The sequence below is a fragment of the Drosophila mojavensis genome, unplaced genomic scaffold (genome assembly GCF_018153725.1).
Source record: "Drosophila mojavensis isolate 15081-1352.22 unplaced genomic scaffold, ASM1815372v1 contig_19, whole genome shotgun sequence".
Lineage (NCBI taxonomy): Eukaryota > Metazoa > Arthropoda > Insecta > Diptera > Drosophilidae > Drosophila > Drosophila mojavensis.
Genome location: NW_025318726.1, coordinates 3,700,271 through 3,718,710, shown reverse-complemented (window position 1 = coordinate 3,718,710; position 18,440 = coordinate 3,700,271). Strand labels below are relative to the sequence as shown.

The 18,440-nt window shown below is 45.0% G+C and overlaps 11 protein-coding genes and 2 non-coding genes across 17 annotated transcripts in view; 5 read left to right on the top strand and 8 right to left on the bottom strand.

Annotated features, from left to right (window-relative positions):
* LOC6572146 (protein tincar) overlaps positions 1 to 1,012 on the bottom strand; it is a 72,597-nt gene extending 71,585 nt beyond the window's left edge. For 2 of the 4 annotated variants that reach the window (XM_044007665.1, XM_044007666.1), the window contains exon 1: positions 737 to 1,012. The gene's annotated coding sequence lies outside the window, so the exon portion shown is untranslated. Of the gene's footprint in view, positions 1 to 485; positions 653 to 736 lie in introns of those variants that run through there. The other 2 variants (XM_044007663.1, XM_044007664.1) reach the window with 2 other exon arrangements.
* A 145-nt stretch (positions 1,013 to 1,157) lies between these two features.
* Positions 1,158 to 2,885, top strand: LOC6572149 (chitobiosyldiphosphodolichol beta-mannosyltransferase). The gene is made up of 3 exons (XM_001998265.4): positions 1,158 to 1,864; positions 1,954 to 2,523; positions 2,583 to 2,885. The coding sequence occupies exons 1-3, from the start codon at positions 1,302 to 1,304 to the stop codon at positions 2,800 to 2,802; spliced, it is 1,353 nt and encodes a 450-aa protein (XP_001998301.1). The 5' UTR covers positions 1,158 to 1,301; the 3' UTR covers positions 2,803 to 2,885.
* LOC6572150 lies at positions 2,806 to 4,003 on the bottom strand. The gene is made up of 2 exons (XM_001998266.4): positions 3,675 to 4,003; positions 2,806 to 3,617 (listed from the first exon to the last, which is right to left on the bottom strand). The coding sequence occupies exons 1-2, from the start codon at positions 3,845 to 3,847 to the stop codon at positions 3,302 to 3,304; spliced, it is 489 nt and encodes a 162-aa protein (XP_001998302.1). The 5' UTR covers positions 3,848 to 4,003; the 3' UTR covers positions 2,806 to 3,301.
* A 212-nt stretch (positions 4,004 to 4,215) lies between these two features.
* LOC6572151 (arfaptin-2) lies at positions 4,216 to 6,272 on the top strand. Its single transcript, XM_001998267.4, has 5 exons — positions 4,216 to 4,900; positions 4,963 to 5,482; positions 5,544 to 5,712; positions 5,771 to 5,878; positions 5,937 to 6,272. Exons 1-5 carry the CDS (start codon positions 4,687 to 4,689, stop codon positions 5,979 to 5,981), a joined length of 1,056 nt encoding a protein of 351 aa, XP_001998303.1. The 5' UTR covers positions 4,216 to 4,686; the 3' UTR covers positions 5,982 to 6,272.
* LOC6572152 (DPH3 homolog) lies at positions 6,198 to 7,142 on the bottom strand. Its single transcript, XM_001998268.4, has 3 exons — positions 6,909 to 7,142; positions 6,775 to 6,849; positions 6,198 to 6,707 (listed from the first exon to the last, which is right to left on the bottom strand). The coding sequence occupies exons 1-3, from the start codon at positions 7,014 to 7,016 to the stop codon at positions 6,630 to 6,632; spliced, it is 261 nt and encodes an 86-aa protein (XP_001998304.1). The 5' UTR covers positions 7,017 to 7,142; the 3' UTR covers positions 6,198 to 6,629.
* Positions 7,143 to 7,324: 182 nt separating this feature from the next.
* On the top strand, positions 7,325 to 8,458 carry LOC6572153 (dnaJ homolog subfamily C member 17). Its single transcript, XM_001998269.4, has one exon. The coding sequence runs from the start codon at positions 7,414 to 7,416 to the stop codon at positions 8,317 to 8,319; it is 906 nt and encodes a 301-aa protein (XP_001998305.1). The 5' UTR covers positions 7,325 to 7,413; the 3' UTR covers positions 8,320 to 8,458.
* A 444-nt stretch (positions 8,459 to 8,902) lies between these two features.
* On the top strand, positions 8,903 to 11,405 carry LOC6572154 (GRIP and coiled-coil domain-containing protein 1). The gene is made up of 3 exons (XM_001998270.4): positions 8,903 to 9,208; positions 9,266 to 11,081; positions 11,143 to 11,405. Exons 1-3 carry the CDS (start codon positions 9,127 to 9,129, stop codon positions 11,321 to 11,323), a joined length of 2,079 nt encoding a protein of 692 aa, XP_001998306.1. The 5' UTR covers positions 8,903 to 9,126; the 3' UTR covers positions 11,324 to 11,405.
* On the bottom strand, positions 11,339 to 12,796 carry LOC6572155 (protein arginine methyltransferase NDUFAF7 homolog, mitochondrial). Its single transcript, XM_001998271.4, has 2 exons — positions 12,441 to 12,796; positions 11,339 to 12,380 (listed from the first exon to the last, which is right to left on the bottom strand). Exons 1-2 carry the CDS (start codon positions 12,765 to 12,767, stop codon positions 11,397 to 11,399), a joined length of 1,311 nt encoding a protein of 436 aa, XP_001998307.1. The 5' UTR covers positions 12,768 to 12,796; the 3' UTR covers positions 11,339 to 11,396.
* A 142-nt stretch (positions 12,797 to 12,938) lies between these two features.
* Positions 12,939 to 13,944, bottom strand: LOC6572156 (antigen 5 like allergen Cul n 1). The gene is made up of 2 exons (XM_001998272.4): positions 13,775 to 13,944; positions 12,939 to 13,707 (listed from the first exon to the last, which is right to left on the bottom strand). The coding sequence occupies exons 1-2, from the start codon at positions 13,895 to 13,897 to the stop codon at positions 13,033 to 13,035; spliced, it is 798 nt and encodes a 265-aa protein (XP_001998308.1). The 5' UTR covers positions 13,898 to 13,944; the 3' UTR covers positions 12,939 to 13,032.
* A 259-nt stretch (positions 13,945 to 14,203) lies between these two features.
* Positions 14,204 to 15,180, top strand: LOC6572157 (antigen 5 like allergen Cul n 1). The gene is made up of 2 exons (XM_001998273.4): positions 14,204 to 14,366; positions 14,422 to 15,180. Exons 1-2 carry the CDS (start codon positions 14,259 to 14,261, stop codon positions 15,094 to 15,096), a joined length of 783 nt encoding a protein of 260 aa, XP_001998309.1. The 5' UTR covers positions 14,204 to 14,258; the 3' UTR covers positions 15,097 to 15,180.
* Positions 15,181 to 15,454: 274 nt separating this feature from the next.
* LOC6572158 (60S ribosomal protein L3) lies at positions 15,455 to 18,433 on the bottom strand. Of its 2 annotated transcripts, XM_001998274.4 has the most exons (6): positions 18,330 to 18,428; positions 17,850 to 18,042; positions 17,480 to 17,648; positions 16,840 to 16,978; positions 16,139 to 16,528; positions 15,455 to 15,948 (listed from the first exon to the last, which is right to left on the bottom strand). In XM_001998274.4, exons 1-6 carry the CDS (start codon positions 18,330 to 18,332, stop codon positions 15,595 to 15,597), a joined length of 1,248 nt encoding a protein of 415 aa, XP_001998310.1. In that variant the 5' UTR covers positions 18,333 to 18,428; the 3' UTR covers positions 15,455 to 15,594. The 2 variants fall into 2 exon arrangements, with proteins under 2 accessions (XP_001998310.1, XP_015021744.1); XM_015166258.3 differs by lacking the exons at positions 15,455 to 15,948; positions 16,139 to 16,528 and having other exon boundaries at positions 16,964 to 17,229; positions 18,330 to 18,433.
* LOC116803739 lies at positions 17,322 to 17,398 on the bottom strand. The gene has a single exon (XR_004363812.1). It is a non-coding gene; the product is annotated as a small nucleolar RNA U83 (small nucleolar RNA).
* Positions 17,721 to 17,802, bottom strand: LOC6572161. Its single transcript, XR_047432.2, has one exon. It is a non-coding gene; the product is annotated as a small nucleolar RNA U43 (small nucleolar RNA).
* Positions 18,434 to 18,440: the final 7 nt, after the last annotated feature.

The window sequence follows — 18,440 nt, the reverse complement described above, 5'->3', positions numbered from 1 at the left end:
CGAACAGCCACCCACCACCCACAGCCGCCAGTCAGCTATTGCCAGTGCCGAGCTCCTGTGTGATGGCTGAGCTTCTGGGCCTGTCATTGGGGGTGGCTCTGGGTCTGGCTTTGACTCTGGCTTTGACTATGCAGGCGGCAAGTCACCAGCGGACAGAGAGAGAGAGAGAGAGAGAAAGAGAGAGAGAGAGAGGAGAAGTGCTTGTGTCTCGTCTGGCAACGCAGACGCTGCAGACAGTTTTCTAATGGGATAAACTAAATACATTTGTGTATGTGTGTGTGTGTGTGTGTGTGTGTGTGTGTGTGTGTGTGTGTGTGTGTGTGTGTGTGTGTGTGTGTGTGGAACACGTATTTATGTCCATTCACTCGTAACGTAAAGCGTATACATCTTTGTGCGTAACACACACACACATACCAATATTGATATTATTATTAACAACGTCTACTTTTATTATTCATAAATTATTAATAAACAATACTGCATACTTTTAGAGCTCATTCACTGAATAACAAATACCGAAAAATTCCCAGACACAAACACATACACACGAAATTGACATTTTTGCGGGTAATCAGAACGGGACTTCGTAACAGCGACGGCGCCAACCTGCTATAGGTGTGGAGGGCGGGAAGGGAGCTGAGAGAATTTTGGGCGGTCGCTTTGTTGTGCCGGCGAATATGTAGCGGAAAACCGGAATGCCAAAACAAAATTGCGTATTTTTGGTTCATTCACTTACCGGCAAAAATTTTGCCGCATTGCAGACGGCAAAAGTAAAGACGATTTGACCCGTTAGTTGCGACTGTTTTTGATATTCTTTTGCTTTTGTTGTTTAGTTACTTATGCACTTGACAGTTTATAAATTTTTATTATATTAGTTATAGTAGCCACAGAGGGCATTCAGTAAATAACACCCACACACTCACGCACAGTTTGAATAACACGAACCATAAACAGATCTGTTATACGTTATGCCGCGTTACGTCCTTGCACACCAACAGTAAGGAAACATTTGAAGTGACTTTAACATGGTGCGCGGCCAAAATACTCAAACGGTTTAACAGAATGTTAAACTCAATTGAGCTGTTAAGTTGCATCCATATACGGCCACACTCTTTGCACAGCTGTTTTACTAGCAATATTTATCGATTACCGAATCTTTCAATCGTATGTATATCGCATAACCGCCACAATGGCGAGTTACCTGGTTAACAATTGAAAGATATAACAAATGAGTTTTTACTGCATTTGAACTGCAGTAAATTAAGGCGATTCATTGCATCAGTCGACACTTGGTTAACAATATGGTGGAACTACAACTGAGAAAACGCAATGCTTGCGTCATTGTGCTGGGAGATATCGGACGCAGTCCACGTATGCAATACCACGCTCAGAGCCTCCTCGAAGACAACTACAATGTGGACATAATTGGATATATTGAGACACAGCCGCTAGATGCGCTAACTGTGGCACAACCCAAGTGCAAAATTCACGAACTCTCTGCGGTCCCCATCACAAACCTAACACCCAAATTGCAGCTGCTCTTCAAAGCCATTTGGCAAACGTTAAGTCTGTTGATGGCCCTAATCTCGATAAGGCGACCCAATTTCTTGCTTGTACAGAACCCCCCCGGCATACCCACGTTGATTGTTTGCTATTTATACTGCGCCTTGACGCGAACTAAGCTAGCCATCGATTGGCATAATTACACCTACACTATCTTGGCGTTGGGCATGGCCGGAGGAGAGCAGAACCGGCTCATCCGTCTTACCAGGCGACTGGAACGTTATTTTGGCAGCAAGGCTCATACACACTTTTGTGTAACTAATGCCATGAAGGAGGATCTGCAACGCAACTGGAATATTGGGTAAGCGAACGAAATGCCCTTATGCGTGGCAGTTTAAATTTCTATTTTTCCATACTAACTATATCATTTTTGATTTACTGTATTTGTAGGCCCGTGCATGTGCTCTATGATCGAGCGCCAGCGCAATTCCATCCCATAGAACTCCCTCAAAAGCACGAGCTATTCATGAAGCTTTCCAAAGATTATGCACCTTTTATGGCGCCATGCTATGCGGATCTGAAGCAATCGGGCATGCTCGAGTCAACTTCACTCACTCAGAAGCTGGCCAATGGAACGGTGCTCTATAAGCCACAGAGGCAAGCAATACTCGTGTCGAGCACCAGTTGGACGCCGGATGAAGACTTTGGCATACTCCTGAAAGCCCTGGAGTCCTATGAGAGCGTGGCTACAGCCGAGCCACATGTCTATCCATCCTTGCTGTGCATCATTACCGGCAAGGGCCCACAAAAGTCACAATACGAGGCTCAAATAGCGAAATTACAGTGGCGAAAAGTTTCGATCGTAACACCCTGGCTAGAGGCTGAGGACTATGCGAGCTTGCTGGCCAGCGCGGATCTTGGCGTATCCTTACATTGGAGCACAAGCGGGCTGGATTTGCCCATGAAAGTGGTGGATATGTTTGGCAGTGGGTTGCCCGTCTGCGCCTACAACTTCAAATGGTGAGAAAGTCGGAAATGTCAATCCAGGCAGATTAAATCTATCAGATGTCTCTCTTCAGCCTCTCAGAGCTAGTGAAGCACGGCGAGAACGGATTTGTCTTCAACGATCACTCGGAGCTGGCCGAGCAACTGCGGCTGTGGTTCGAGCACTTCCCTACCAATCCAAGCATCATTGAGACTCGCTCCCGCTTCAAGCGCAGCCTGCAACAGTTCCAGGACTTGCGCTGGCGGGAAAATTGGAAACAATGCGCGGCACCTGTACTAGAAGCATTTCTTTAAGCATTTACAAATCGAGAAAGCTTTTAATAAAACTTTTCTGAACAGTACAAGAAGGCACTTAAATTAATCTGCCATCAATGCCATTATTATATGGATGTGTTAAAATGTTATTGTTATATTATTAACGCTTGAATTACTCGCGCAAGCCATTGATATGACACTATCGGTAGAATCAATGTAGACACTTTAACACTTAATTAATTGCTAGCATACTAATCGTTTACAAATTTATCAAATTTTAGCATTCTAATAGATTTCTGTATATTAAATTAATTTATTAAGATGGACATTAGTTTTGCAATCAAAACAATTGATCATGTATTGCAATATAATTGCTTTGATTTCTACAAACGCTCATGCGGACAAGGTTATCATATATGTATATACATATATATCTATATTATAGATTCTATAACTATGTTTGTGCCATTATCAGCTGCATTTCATATTGCTCTAGTTTACACTGCATGCATTCAGCTCGAGACGCATACTAAGGCGCTCACATGTTACGCATGCAAATGGGACAAGTCTTATAATTGTTTTTCTTGTACTCCTGCAGGCATAGTGTGTGAAGCGCATGCTCGCAGCGAAGGTACTCCATATTCTGCACTTCCATGGGCTCACAACAGATCGAGCAAGCGTCGCCAGGCTGATCGATGCGTATCACGATTTGTTCGCAATATGGGCAATTGCGACGCCATTCGCGATACTCACGAAAGCAAGGAAGCTTGCACAGCGCATGACCACAACGCATTTTATGCATCGACTCTTCGGTCATTTCTTCATGGCAGATAAGACACTTGTCGCCAGGCTTGCTAAAAGAAACAAAAAAAATATATATATTTATATATATTAGAGTAGAATATACTCACTTTTCACGAAATTTTCGCTTTTTGCTATTATTGAAGCTGCGATCGTTATTATCATCTATTCTGCATCCTCCACTCGAGTGAGGTCGTTGATTCACCGGTTGACTAAAATAAATTGCAGCGACTGCAGCCACAATTACGCAGCCGATACCCAAAACTAATTGCATTGGTATCATAATTACGACATATGCTCGTTAAATCACACTTAAAAATATGTATACAGTATATTTGTAGAAGAGTGGCTTAACTTGGCCGAAATTCCCCTTAAATTATTATTATATTGTTTGCCATTCACTTTATCCACTTACATGAACTGCCGTACAGATCAGGTTAGGCCAGTGCTGCCACTCATATTAATACAAAAATATTTTCTTATTAAGCGAGCGCGACGAGCTGGGATAGTTATAAATATACATGTATTGTCAGCATTAGGTCTCTAAAGATAAATATTTTGTACACATACTTAGGGTATCTAAAAATTTCATGTCTGCGAAGAAAATATGGGTATTTTGCTAGCTCGGAGCGCTGGTCACTCCGTGTTTTTCGTATTCTATAATATTGGTCGACGGTGCTGTCACACTTCAAGCTCTATACTTTTTACAATATTTCGGCTGTGTGACTTATTTAATTGTTTTCAAACCGTAGTTCTAATAATCGAAGTGGCGTGAACTTTTGGACTTGACAATAGTATCGAAATTGTGGTAACCTAAGAATTTGGTATTTTTACATAGCCGGCACGTCGGTCACACAGCATTGTATTTAATTCTATAGTTTTTCTCTGCTCAAAATTTATTTAAATTGTTATTGCGAATGCACTGCATTGGCAATCAACTATAAGTGGTGTGGATAACAGACGAGCAAGCATTTCAAACGCACCAAATAGCGTGCGATATTGATTTAAGTGCAACCACCGGGCAATTCGTCTACGCCTCTGCCCCTCGCAAGAGCAGTTGAACGATTTTTTCTGGTGAAATTAAGTTATAGTTTTCCGATAAGGCAACGAGGAACGCAAAGCATGGCGGAACGGGAGCGCAGCATACATGAAATGCTCAAGGACACACCATCCATGAACGATAGCTGCGGTGCCGTCCACACAGGCACAGAGGGTGGTAGTCTAGGAATGGGAATCGGAATGGGGATGGGAGTGAGCGGCAGCAATAGCAGTCATAGCATTGGCACAGGAAACCCGTTAAGCATGTCCACCAGTTTGCCTTTGCGAAATCATTCAGGTGCGTCACTCAGCTATGCAACAATCTATGAATCAGCGAAACGATTTTTGTTTGCTTTGCAGCACCCACCACGCCAATGTCTCCAACAAATCCACATACAACCAATGGCTTTCTAACCTCAGCAGACGGCAGCAGTAGCCTGATAAGAACAAGCGCCTCGAAGATTGATAGCCTCAAGAACTGGAGTATATCAACGTACAAATGCACACGGCAAATAATGCTCGAGAAATTGGGCAAATCGCAACGTACCGTTGACTCGGAACTGGAGGCACAGATCGAACAGTTACGTGAAACACAACGGAAATATTTATCCATTTTACGTTTGACGCGTGCTTTTAGCTCACACTTTCAACACGTTGTCGCCTCGCAGCAATCGCTGGCCGATGCGTTCGCTGATCTGGCGCAGAAGAATCCCGAGCTGCAGAAGGAGTTCATCTGCAACTCGGAAACGCAACGAAATTTGACCAAAAATGGTGAACTGCTGTTAAATGCATTAAACTTTTTTATTTCATCGGTGAATACGCTGTGCAATAAGACCATAGACGATACTCTGCTAACTATACGACAATACGAGACAGCTAGGTAAACCACAAAATAGCCTATAGCTCATATTCAAACAACCCGATTTGTTTTCTATATTCAGAATTGAATTCGATGCCTATCGCATGGACTTGGAGAACAGCAAACCTGAACTAACGCAAGCCGCATCTTCGCTGGAGGAAACGCAGCGCAGCTTTGCACATCACAAGGATCAATACGAGAAGCTGCGAGGTGATGTTGCCGTTAAAATGCAATTTCTCGACGAGAATCGCGTGAGTTTTGATTAGACTAAAAATACATTATGGTCTATAAACTTTGCTTATCCTGCAGATTAAAGTGATGCACAAGCAGCTCATATTGCTGCACAATGCGATTGCCGCTTATTTTTCGGGCAATGCCATGGCACTGGAGAGCACGTTAAAGCAGTTCAACATAAAGGTGAAATACTCCTTACAATAGTACCTAGACTCGCCTTAACCTCTGGTACTATTTACAGCTTAAATCACCGAATAACATCACAGGCTCATGGCTGGAACAATAGGCACTATAACCGGAACGGCAACCCAGCATAGTTGATCAAACGTACTAACTCTGTTCCACACACAAGACACATTTTTACACGTCGGTCGAAGTATATCAGAACGGAGTACATGGTCTCCCTCTCTGTAAATGCTACATGACTCTTAACAATATCTAAAAAGCTTACACCTAAGTCGAATTCCTAATTCATAAGCAGAAAGTGAAACGCGAGGCACAGTTCATATTGTTATGATTTACTATATTTCCATGTAACTATGTTCACATTTCCACACTCAACTCGTACTTAAAATTAGTTCCTTGTGTTTTCCTGAATATGATATATATTCAAATTTAGCGCCTAGTGCAATACATAATCTTTGTAGTTGTACATTAAGCTTTACAATGATTATTTATATCGATCTTAAATTATCTGCACAGGGAATATTCTTTGAATTTTATCAGACCATCTGTGCGGGTCTTATTTCCGATTCATTATTTATTTATAGGACATATTTTTTTTTAAAGCTATGTAACAAAAACTGTAATCAAATATTTCCGGTAAAGTATTATTTAAACTAATTGTTTACTAGTCAACACATTATTTACAATAAACGAAAGTATACAAATAAAAAATTGATCATTACCCACTCGACGACACTCTAAATAGGAGCTAGTTCCTCTCCAGCTTTAAGTCGCTCAACTTCTCGTTAAGCGCCGCCGTTTCGTCCTCCTCCGCTTTAAACATATCCTGTTAAAATATAATTCACTTGATGTTCAGCATTTTTTCTACTGCAAGATTAATTTAACAAAATTACCGCGTCATATATGACTTTAATGATCAGTGAACAACTTGGACAGGTGGCTACTTCCTCCCCTTCAATAAGTTCCTCCTGCAAAGCCAGAAACCTTTATAAGTAACTGCCACAATTTTTGATATGCGCAGACATACCTTGGAAATTTGAAATCGATCACCGCAGGGACAAGGGTAGTAATACATTTCCTCCTCCTCGTCGTATTCGAAATCCTCAATCTCGACTTCGTCGTGGTAAATACTCATTATCTTTTTGACTACTCTAGATCTATAGTATTTGGATTATTCACGCATATACAAATGGGACACACGTTGCGGTCGACGTGCTGCCAATCTGTCTCAATTAACAGATGATCTGTAGATATTATACCGCCTGTAAATATGTCTACAAATATTTCGAAGCTAATATCACGGAATGAAAAGATTCGCAAACCAAAATCCTTATTTACCTCATCATGATAAATAAATCCTTTTTTATTTTTTGGTCTGCTTATAATTAAAATACATACAAAATAAAATTCACTTACTCGCAGCGCTGCCAACCTATCGCACTGAACAGCTGATCAGCAAGCATTCCTATCCGGCTTGTAAACAATTCACAAACGTTTGCAACATTTGTTGTTAAACTGTGTAAATTAAAGCTATGAGTAGCAAAAAGTACAGTGATATAAATCTCTACGACCTGCTCGGCGTGTCCATCGAGGCCGAGCAGGCCGAGATTCGGAAAGCGTATCGAAAACGTGCGCTAGACTGTCATCCGGATAAGAACCCCGATAATCCCCAGGCCGTGGAACGTTTTCATGAGCTGTCCAAGGCACTGGAAATACTAACAGATGCGACAGCCCGGTCCGCCTACGACAAAGTACTCAGGGCCAAAAAGGCAGCTGAGCTTCGCACCAAACAGCTGGACAGTAAAAGACAAAAGCTAAAAGAGGAACTGGAGGAAAGAGAACGTGCAGCCCTACATAAGTTGCAGGCAGGACAACCGTACAGCACAGTGCGTAAAACCGATGAGGAGGTGCTGCAGGAGCAGATCGAACGCTTGCGGCGCGAAGGCTCCAAGTTGCTAGAGGAGGAGCAACAAGCGATGCGGGAGCAACTGAAACGCAACTACGCCGAGCAACAGAAGCAACGCCAGCAAACGCCGTCCTTTGATTCCGCACAGCATCGCATCAAGATTAAATGGAAGTGTGATAAAGGCGATGAGAGTAACGGCGGCTACACACAAGAGCGTCTTATGCAGTACCTGAAGAAATACGGCGAGGTAGTTGCGCTAGTCATGAACCCAAAAATTCGCGGACGTGCCATGGTGGAGCTTAAGACACGAGAAGCCTGCGATATGGTGCTGGCCTATGAGAAAGGTAATCCTTCGAATCCCCTGCACTTTCAGTGGGTAAATCCGCCGGCACAAGATAAAATAATAACCCCAACCCATCAGAGTAATGCAACTGCAAGGGATTACGAGGACTTGGTCATGAGGAAGCTGCGCCAGGCAGAGGAGCGTAAACGTTTAATTGAACAAATGATGAAAGAGGACGGTGACACATAACCGCTAGCGTATTTAAATATTTTCATAAGCTTTAGTATTTAATAATAAAATCAAGTTGGCATCTCTGCCAAAAGCTATAGACAGAGTACATGACTCGAAACATTTGCAAATGAAAATAAAAATAAGTCTTGTTTATGTATATATATCTACTTTTTATAGTAGCTTATGATTATTTCTTATTAATAAATATAATGTAAGAGTTCTCTGGTTAGTGGTTCAAGTCAATTTAAATCATAAGTTAAAATAATTGATAAAACAATTCAACTTGGCAGCACTGTCAACAGCTGTTATCCAAAGCACAAACAAACAAGCAAAAGGAAAGAATAAAGGCAGACTGTGAGATACCTTTTTTTTTGGAGTAATGCGTTAAATTTTACTTCGATAACTGCTGTTATGAGTAATGGAAGAGTAAACAACGATAGCTGATTATTTGTATTGTTGAATTAATAAACATAGCTATTATGACAATAAGGTATAATGAAATATAAACGTTTAATTAATTGTTGGCTACATATGTTTAAGTACATTTTAATTTATTTTTCATATTCAAATACATTTTTAGGTCCCGATCGCAGTTACACTTGCTTTACACTTTCAATATGAGCACTATAAATGAAATAACAAGCACTGAATAGTAATTAAATTTTATAAAGTCTTATCAGGCAATCATATCAACATTCGATTAAAGTACAGGGTATCGTAAAGCTTTGCTGTAGTTGATTTCAATTTGTTTGCCACGATAGAAATAATTAAATTCAGATTTTAATTGTGACTTACTTGATCGCTTACAATTGGAACGAATGAAAGATGGATAAGCGACAGCGCGAGCTGGAGGCTCTGGTGGCCACGCAGAAGGAGCAATTGTCACGATACGAGAAGCGGCTCAAAGGTAAATCGTTGTGCAATAAACCAAATGTAAATTGCAGCTAATTAACAAAAATTGCAGACGTGGTCACAGCGTACAAGGGCTTGCTCAAAGAGAAGGAGGCACTGGAGACGAGCTTAGCAGCGCATGCCGAAGTTACATCTGGCAAGGATTCAAATGCTGTCGATTCCAAAGCAGTCGCAACCGGAGGCGAAGTAAACGGCGATATGACTGATGGCTCCACAGCCTCAGGCAGCGATATAGCCGGGGGCAATGAGGAAAAAGGTCAGCTGCAGACGCAGATAATAACACTTATGAATTCCCTGGCTACACTTTCTGCGGAAAAGTCCCGGATGGAGGCGTCATTTCAGGCGGACAAGAAGCAGCTGCGCGCACAGATAGCTCAAAAGGAACAGATCATACAGGAGCTGCACGCTAAGGCCAAGGAGCAGGCGCAGCGCGCTAAAAACGAAGTGGATGAAGTGAAAGCAAAGTGGATCATTGAGAGGCAGGAACGTGAAAAGGAGACCAACAATCAAATGATTATGCTGCGCGAGCTCCAGAAGCTGTACGCAGACGAGCGGCACCTCAAAGAGAACATTGAGATGCAGTTGAACAATTTTAAAACGCAGTTTGCCAGCAACGAAGCCGAGAACAGCCGCCTGCGAGAGCTGCAGCTCCAGTTGAAGGAGGCGCGTGCCCAGCTCAAGCAATTTCAGACCAAAGCAGAGCAAACGACTGCTGCAGTATCGGCGACCGATAGCAACGTGTTACTGCAGCAGGTGCGCCAGGAGATGCAGCAATTGAAGGAGCAGCACTCGGTGGCCATCAAGCAGGAGCAGCGACGCGTGCTGCGTGCCGAAGAGCAAAGCCGACGACAGGCAGCCTTGCATGAGGATCGGGTGGCCAACTTGGAGTCTCGCCTGGCCGAGCTAAGCAACACGGTAGGTAGCTACGACCGTTTGCGACAACAGGATCAGGACAGCATCCATGCTCTCAAGCAGCAGCTGCAGGAGCTGGAACAGCTGCAAACCCGTACAGCGCCGGGTAGTACAGTACAGGAGGTCAAAGATAGCGAGCAGGATATAGGTGCTCTGGTGGATGAGATTGTGCGTCTCAAGAAGTTGCTAACTAGTGCCAATGCGCGCTCCTCCAATCCCATAGACCTCAACACGGTGCTGGCCAGCAGCCATGCGACAGCCAGCGCTGACAGCCACGTCCAGTGTGAGCAGCAGTTGCAGAACCTGCAGAAATTGCTGGACAACAGTAAGCAGCAGGAGGCGCATCTGCAGCAGAAGATTCAGCTGCAGCAGACACACATCCAGACACTGCAGGACAAGGTGCAGGTGCTCAATCGCAACATTGACGAGGCCGAGCTTGAGCTGAAGCAGCAGGGTGACAAGATGCGCATAGCACTCAAGAACGAGCGTGCCAAGTGGCAGGAGGCGAAGGCGGAGTTGGAAAATGAGACGCGTTGCAAACTGAACGAGCTGGAGCAGTTGCTGCAAAAACAGCGGCAGCGTTCACTCCAACTGCTCGACGAGAAGGAGCAGGAGATTAAAACGTTGCAGACCTCCTTCGAGGTGTTCCACAAGCCAAACGTGTCGCCTCTAGAAACCAGCGAGACCTTTGCGTACTCCTCGGACGCGGACAGCGTGGAGGTCGAGGGCGAACGGGAGACGAAGATGAAGGTCAAGCCCAAGAAGCTGTCATTGGGCGAGAACTGTCACATGCTGCACTACGCCAATGAGCTGGCTCGCAAGGACATTGAGATTACAGCGTTGCGCAAATCCAAATACGTTGCGGAGTCGACGCTTAGGAAAGCTATACAGGATAAAGTTACGGCGCAGCAGGAAATGCACGAAAAGATAGAGCAGCTCGAGGAGCAAGTGGATAGGTGAGTCAAGACTTCAATTGATTGACTTTGTGCTGATTTTCCTGCCCATCTTCCAATCCAGATTGGAGCGTTGCAAGACGCGCGAGGGCGCCAACTTGGAGTATCTGAAGAACGTTGTCATTAGCTTCATTGTCACGCGAGATGCGGAGGACAAGCGACACATGCTGAACGCCATCAGCGCTGTCCTTCAGTTCACCAGCAGCGAGATGCACACCATCAACGCAGCATTCCAAAAGAAATAGCCCACATTCGAAACATTACTATAGTAGATCGTGTATAGAACAGAACATTTTTATATTAAATACAAAGCATATGTTATCCAAAGCCAGCCACGGGATACTTCTCCAGGTGGGCAGCCACTACGCCGGGAAACATGGCAAGGAACTTGAATCGGCTGCCCATTTGGTTTGGATCGGTAAGCATCTCGTAGCCGGAGCGTATGATGCTCTGGTTCTCGGGCAACGCATGGGCCAGCAGCTGCTCCAGGCGCACTTCGCCCTGCATATTTCTCAAGAAGGCGCCCTGCTGCACTGGTCCACAGCAGTGGATGTCGCCGTGCATCTCCGCGACGTGCTTTAGATGCCTGAAGTCGACATCGGCTGTGAGATCCGCCGTGCCTGGCGCCAGCAGTGGCTCGTGCAGAGCGTGCTGTTTGAAAGCTCGAAACGTGTCTGTTTTGTCGCCAAAGTGGCCGTAGTCCATGATCAAGGCGATGCCCCCATGCTGCTCTAGTCGCTCTGACAGAAGGCGCACATGTCGCTCCGCTTCAAGCGAGTACTCTAGGCAGGTGCGTTGCTCCTGCTGCACCGGCTTGAACAATTGCGACACGGGCGTTTGAGCCTTGGACAAAACGTATCGGAAATCAGCAGTCGTCGACTTTGTGTCCACATCAATGAGCACTTCCTGCCACTGGCCATCGATAAGCTGCAGCTTGTGCACAGGCAGCGCATCGAAGAACTCGTGCGCCAGCACTAGAGAAAACCCAGCTGGTACATCCTCCAGCCGGCGGTGCCAAAACACCTGCGTTCCCGTGGCCGTGGTGCCAAGTTGGTAATGTGACAGCTGCTCCCCCTCTGGCAGGACCTCATGCTTGTAGCAGAAGCGTTGCGCCTGCGCCTGGCTGAGGTACGGACTAATCTCGACCATGTGCATGGTGAACTGAGCGCCACTTTTGAATTTGGACAACACTTTAAGCACATCACGGGCCAGTGTGCCCCGTCCTGGTCCCAATTCAACAAGTTGGAAAGGCGACGGACTGCCCAGCTTCTGCCATTCGTTCATTAACCAGATGCCCACGAGCTAAATAGAGTTTTCTTGATCACAGATCTGTTCGGTTGGGTATATTCGGACGGAACTCACCTCTCCAAAAATCTGAGATATCTCCGGAGATGTTATGAAGTCACCCTCCCGGCCAAACACATCCCGATTCATGTAGTATCCGCCCTGGGGATTCGTTAGCACCTCCCGCATGTATTCGGCCACGGTGATGGGCCCCGTCGCTTGAATTTTGGCGGCCAACTGTTTGGCCAGGTTCCCATTCTGGCTCGCATTTGCCCCAGATGGTTGCTTCAGCTTCTGACTCTGCTCCAACTCTACATTCCCAGACAGCGCACCAAGGTTAGGACGACGTACAGATTTATAGCTGTAGCTGCGCCTGCTGCCGATTCGGAAAACCTGGCGTAACATCTTTGCTTAAGCTAGTGCTGCCAACTTACTTCAAATATCGATCAGCTGATTGAACGCATAGTAGTTAAATTTGAAATAGCTGATTTTTATTCAAAAGCATTTTCTGTGTTTAAAACAATTTGAGTCCATCTACAATCACAACTAAAGCGGAATCAGTAGAATGCGAAATCGTTATTTTTTATAATTATTATATATTTCAAGGGTTTATATTACATCTTAAAGCGGTCAGTCAGCAACTATGAATACTCATACTTTCACCCATTCCTTAAAGTACTTTGATATCGGGCACAACCTTCTCGTTGTCGTAGATCTCCTTGGCGTAGCAGAGATTGGGATAGTCAAAGGCGGCGCCATATCGGTTCTTGCAACCAGAGGTGGCCTTGTCGCCGGGTGTGTACACGGGCTGGCCAATCACGTTGGTAGTGGCAAAGTTACAGGTGAGCACGAAGTGGTTGTAGTAATCGCGAGAGAAGCGCACAGCGGCACAGCCCAGATGGGTGTTCTTCTCTGCCACGGCAACGGTGAACTTGGCCACATTCTTGTTGGGCAAGTCTTCTGGGAAGCTGGCCAAGATCTCAGGGGAAGCATTGGCACGCTGCTTAAACCAGTTCTCGATCTGCTCCTTGATAATCTCCGCATCGGTGTACTCCGACTCAGCACCGCTGTAGCTAAACATGGCATTGTTCTGGCCAGCGTAGGCGAAGCGCTCCGTGCTGCGGCACTTGTCGGGAAGGGATTGGCATGTCTTTACGTTATATAAAGCCAGGTGGGACAGTTCCTCGCACCAGGTCATCTTGGCCATGCGCGCTGCCTTGGGCAATCCCTCGATGGCGCCTCCAGCAACTGTGTTGCGCAGCTCATTGAACAGAGTCAGGATCAACTTCTCATGGGGCTGCATATTCACCTCACGCACATCCTTGGGACAGTTCTCGCTAAAGTTCTGCCAAATACAGACATTCAAATATAGATTTGTAGTGGATTGCTGCTGGAAAGGATTAAATACTTACTCCTTTATTATTGCAGGCAATGTGCTTGTCCAGGCAGGTGGGCAAGGCGCAGTAGTCCACGGAGGCAACGAGGCCTACTAAGGCTGTGGCCAGCACTAAGAAGCTACAGACTTTGGAGAACATCTTGTACTTGATGGCTGTTGGCTTGTAACTGAGGCGTCCCTACAACAGTAGCCCCATTTATACCAATGTGAGCTGCAACAGGGGCCACAGGTGTTATTAATGCAAAGGAGTGAGTCAACGCGATAATGGGCGAAAACACAGATGTGAGAATGGATTAGGCTGAGCAGAGCTTCAAGCTAACTCAGTTGCGATGACATAAACCAGAAGTTGCAAATAATCGAAGCATGTGTCTGCAATGCACATGAATGAGTGTACATCGATTCTTGGAATGTGTGCTCCAAGCAGTGCTATAAATGCTCGCCTGCTTCGCTTGTTGAGCATCAGTTAAGTGCGAACAGTTGATCGGTACAACATATCAACAATGAAGGTATTTCTTTTGATGTCTGTCCTAGTTGGCCTCGTCGCCTCCATCGACTACTGCGCCTTGCCCACCTGCCTGGACAAGCACATTGCCTGCAATAATAAAGGAGTAAGTATTTAATCCTTTCCAGCATCAATCCACTACAAACACAGACATTCTGCAGAACTTTAGCGAGAACTGCCCCAAGGATGTGCGAGAGGTGAATATGCAGCCCCATGAGAAGTTGATCCTGACTCTGTTCAATGAGCTGCGCAACACAGTTGCTGGAGGCGCCATCGAGGGATTGCCCAAGGCAGCGCGCATGGCCAAGATGACCTGGTGCGAGGAACTGGCCCACCTGGCTTTATATAACGTGAAGACATGCCAATCGCTTCCCGACAAGTGCCGCAGCACGGAGCGCTTCGCCTACGCTGGCCAGAACAATGCCATGTTCAGCTACAGCGGTGCTGAGTCGGAGTACACCGATGCGGAGATTATCAAGGAGCAGATCGAGAACTGGTTTAAGCAGCGTGCCAATGCTTCCCCTGAGATCTTGGCCAGCTTCCCAGAAGACTTGCCCAACAAGAATGTGGCCAAGTTCACCGTTGCCGTGGCAGAGAAGAACACCCATCTGGGCTGTGCCGCTGTGCGCTTCTCTCGCGATTTCTACAACCACTTCGTGCTCACCTGTAACTTTGCCACTACCAACGTGATTGGCCAGCCCGTGTACACACCCGGCGACAAGGCCACCTCTGGTTGCAAGAATCGATATGGCGCCGCCTTTGACTATCCCAATCTCTGCTATGCCAAGGAGATCTACGACAACGAGAAGGTTGTGCCCGACATTAAGGTTCTCTAAGGAACATTAATATTATACAGAGAATTGAATTACATGTATTAATATCATTACTTAATCAATAATAAAGAGCAACAGAAGATCCAATTCCACCTTGAAGATTGATTTAAGTTACGAAACATATTAATTAGTTTAATTTCCTATTTTCTATTAAACCTACTTTTCTTCATATAGTAATTGTTACTTATTTATTATTTAATTAGGGGCGCTCCCGTTCAATGATAGCCAAGTTTTTTTTATTTAATTAAGGAATACTAATAACAGAAATACAAGGACTTTCCTAGTTATGTAGCATATTCAATGTAACTGGTGGCAGCCTTATACATTGATGGTTTCTATTCCCTTATATAACAAGCCAAAATTTTTGTTTTTGTTTTTATAAGGTCATCTTTTATTGAGCCAACCGTGCCGTGACGGAGACGGCAGAAGTCAACACATAAAACACCGAGTAAACGGATCTTATCTTGTATTGATTGATCGATACAAAATATGGATAAATGTTTAGGCGGTAGAAGCGGCGGCAGCAGCAGCGGTGGTAGCAGCTGCCTCCTCCTTGAGGCGATCCTTCTTGAGTGGACCCATGAAGGCCAACTTGTCGGCAGGGGTCTGGAATCGACCATGACCCATCTTGGATGAGGTGTCGATAAACTTCAGCTTAATCTGTTCCAGCGCCGAACGTTTGGTGTGGCGCAGCAACGACTTGCGCAGAGTGATGACGCGCTTCTTGGAGCCAATGCAGCAACCCTTAATCATGACGAAGTCGTTGTTGACCTCACCGTAGTGGGGGAAGCCACCCATGGGAGTAATGCTCTTGTCGGTCAAATCGTACTCCGTGGAAGCGTTGTTCTTGATGACCTGAAAATAAAAGAGTATACATTAATGGACTGGCTACAAGAGCAAAGCAGTTTGTTTTCAAAATGTGATCAGTCCTATCATTATAGATATCACGGTTTATCAAGCTTTTTTGTTTTTCGATGTCGTTATTTAATAAGTTTTTATCATCATTTAAAGGGATTTTTTTTTGTTATGCATGGGAGATTCTTACCTTGCCATCCTGGGTGTGAATGCCAGCACCGATGCGGTAGATTTTTTTGTTGATCTCGGTACGATGATGGTAGCCCTTCTGACCAGCACGTGCCACAGTTGTGGACACACGGGATGGATGCCAGGCACCGATACAGGCGACCTTGCGCAGACCCTTGTGCGTCTTGCGGGGCAGTTTCTTGGTGTGCCAACGCGAGGTGACACCCTTGAATCCTTTGCCCTTGGTCACGCCCACACAATCGACCATCTCATCCTGGCCAAACACATTGCTGACCTGGATGGGCTTCTCAAGGTGCTCGCGCACCCACTTGACCTTATCCTCAATGGAGCCACCGTTCAGCTGGATCTCCATGATGTGGGCCTTCTTTTGACGTTGCTTAATCAGGCGGATCTGAAAATCAAAAAATAAGTATACCGGTTAAAGTCAAATTGGAATTACATATGTAGAGACTGTGCGTGATATGGTTTAACCGCGCGCTCATCGCCTGAACGGCTGCGCACCGTTACTGGAATATATCAAGCATCGCCACCCGAAGGGCAATTTAATCTACGACGTTGCATCCATAAACTGTGCATCGACAAATCACAGCGCGAATGCTTTTTAGGCCAGGCGCACCGGCCGGCCGTGAGGCACAGCCGGCGCAACAAGACCAAGGACGTCGTCCATTTAAGAATTCAACAAAATTATATATATATATTTACCTGCGAATGGGCAATCACACGGATGACCTTGCAGTAGCGCAACATCTTGCGGAAATCGTTCTCGATGCTCTTCTTGCCCAAGTCATCGGTCCACTTCTTGCTGGCCTTGGTGAAAGCCTTCTTCTTCTCACTCTTGTACCTGATTGGGACGAAGTTTGGAGTTGGAGAATTAATACAGTGCCGTGTCGACTCTATCAATCGAGCGCCGTGTATCAAGTCTGTGCGGGGCGAGAGACAAAACGGGAAGCACACCTCATCGCCTATTAAAATAGCGAGCGGAGATGACAATCTTCCATGACGTGCTCACTCATCAAATGGACACAATGGCCAAATGCTGCTCACACGACTTGCATTGATTTGAAAAGCTCTCTCAGCGAACTGATCGAAGAACTTTATGATTTTCATTCAAGTTAGTAAAAATCAAACTTTGAGAACACACATCGCACACGCAGCTTTAAGTAAAGTTTTGCAACTTTGCAACTGTGTTCAGAAGGAAGGCAACAGTATGGTATACAAGATTTTCGACAGGGTCATTCAGATACCAAATTCTCATCATACAGAAGCAAAGAAACCGAACAACTTGTAACCACGTGTGCAACTCAGGAAAAAAGAAAATGGCGTCTGGCATTCAGGTACATACCAGTTCTTGTAGAAGCGGCGACGGCACTCCTCGGACAGATGCTGGGCCCAGACATTGACCAAAGCACGCAGGCCGAATGGAGTCTCAATGTAGCCGACAGCGCCAACAGCAATCATTGGCGGTGTCTCCAAAATGGTGACAGCCTCGACGACCTCCTTCTTGTTGATCTCTATATTACAAGAAATTGAAAAATCGAGGTTAAGCACGTGCGTGTCAATCAAAAATCTTAATATTTTAAGTGCGAGTCAGTCCGCCCTAGTTAATTGATAATCACGGTTAATCATATGTGTTCTAACCATAAAATTTTAACTGTTCCTCATCATGGAAAATTGACTAGACATTATAAATATGTATGTTCTCCAATACTTACTTGATCCAGGGCGATCGGCCTCACGCACAATGTGAGTCATACCGGCTTTGTAGCCGATGAAGCAAGTCAGATGCACTGGCTTGGTGGCATCATCTTTGGGGAAAGCCTTAACCTTGCCACGATGGCGGGATGAGCGCTTCTTGGGGTAGAAGGCCATAGAGCCATGACGAGGTGCAGAAAACTTACGATGCGACTGTAAATATGAATAATGCCGGTTAATGGATCCATTGATTGCGTATTTAAATCGAAATATTTCAATTAAATTTTTGTTTGAGGTTATGTATAGAAAGGTATGTCTTTAATGCACGTGTTAGCTATTAAGTAATTTTTTGGTTGGCCCGGTTCTTCTTTTTCTTTAAATTTATATTAAGTTACATTACATTCCGGTACTAGTTCACAATAAAATTAATAAACTTTCATCATTTTATACATATGTAACTTGTTTCATTACAATTTTCACTATATCAGAGCAGCACTCACCATGACGTCCGTTCAATTCAGACGCTGAAATAGAAAGAAAGGAAATGAATCTTCGAAACGCAAAGTCGGCTACGCTTGCTGTTTGTAGTGCTGCCAACTATATGAAAAACG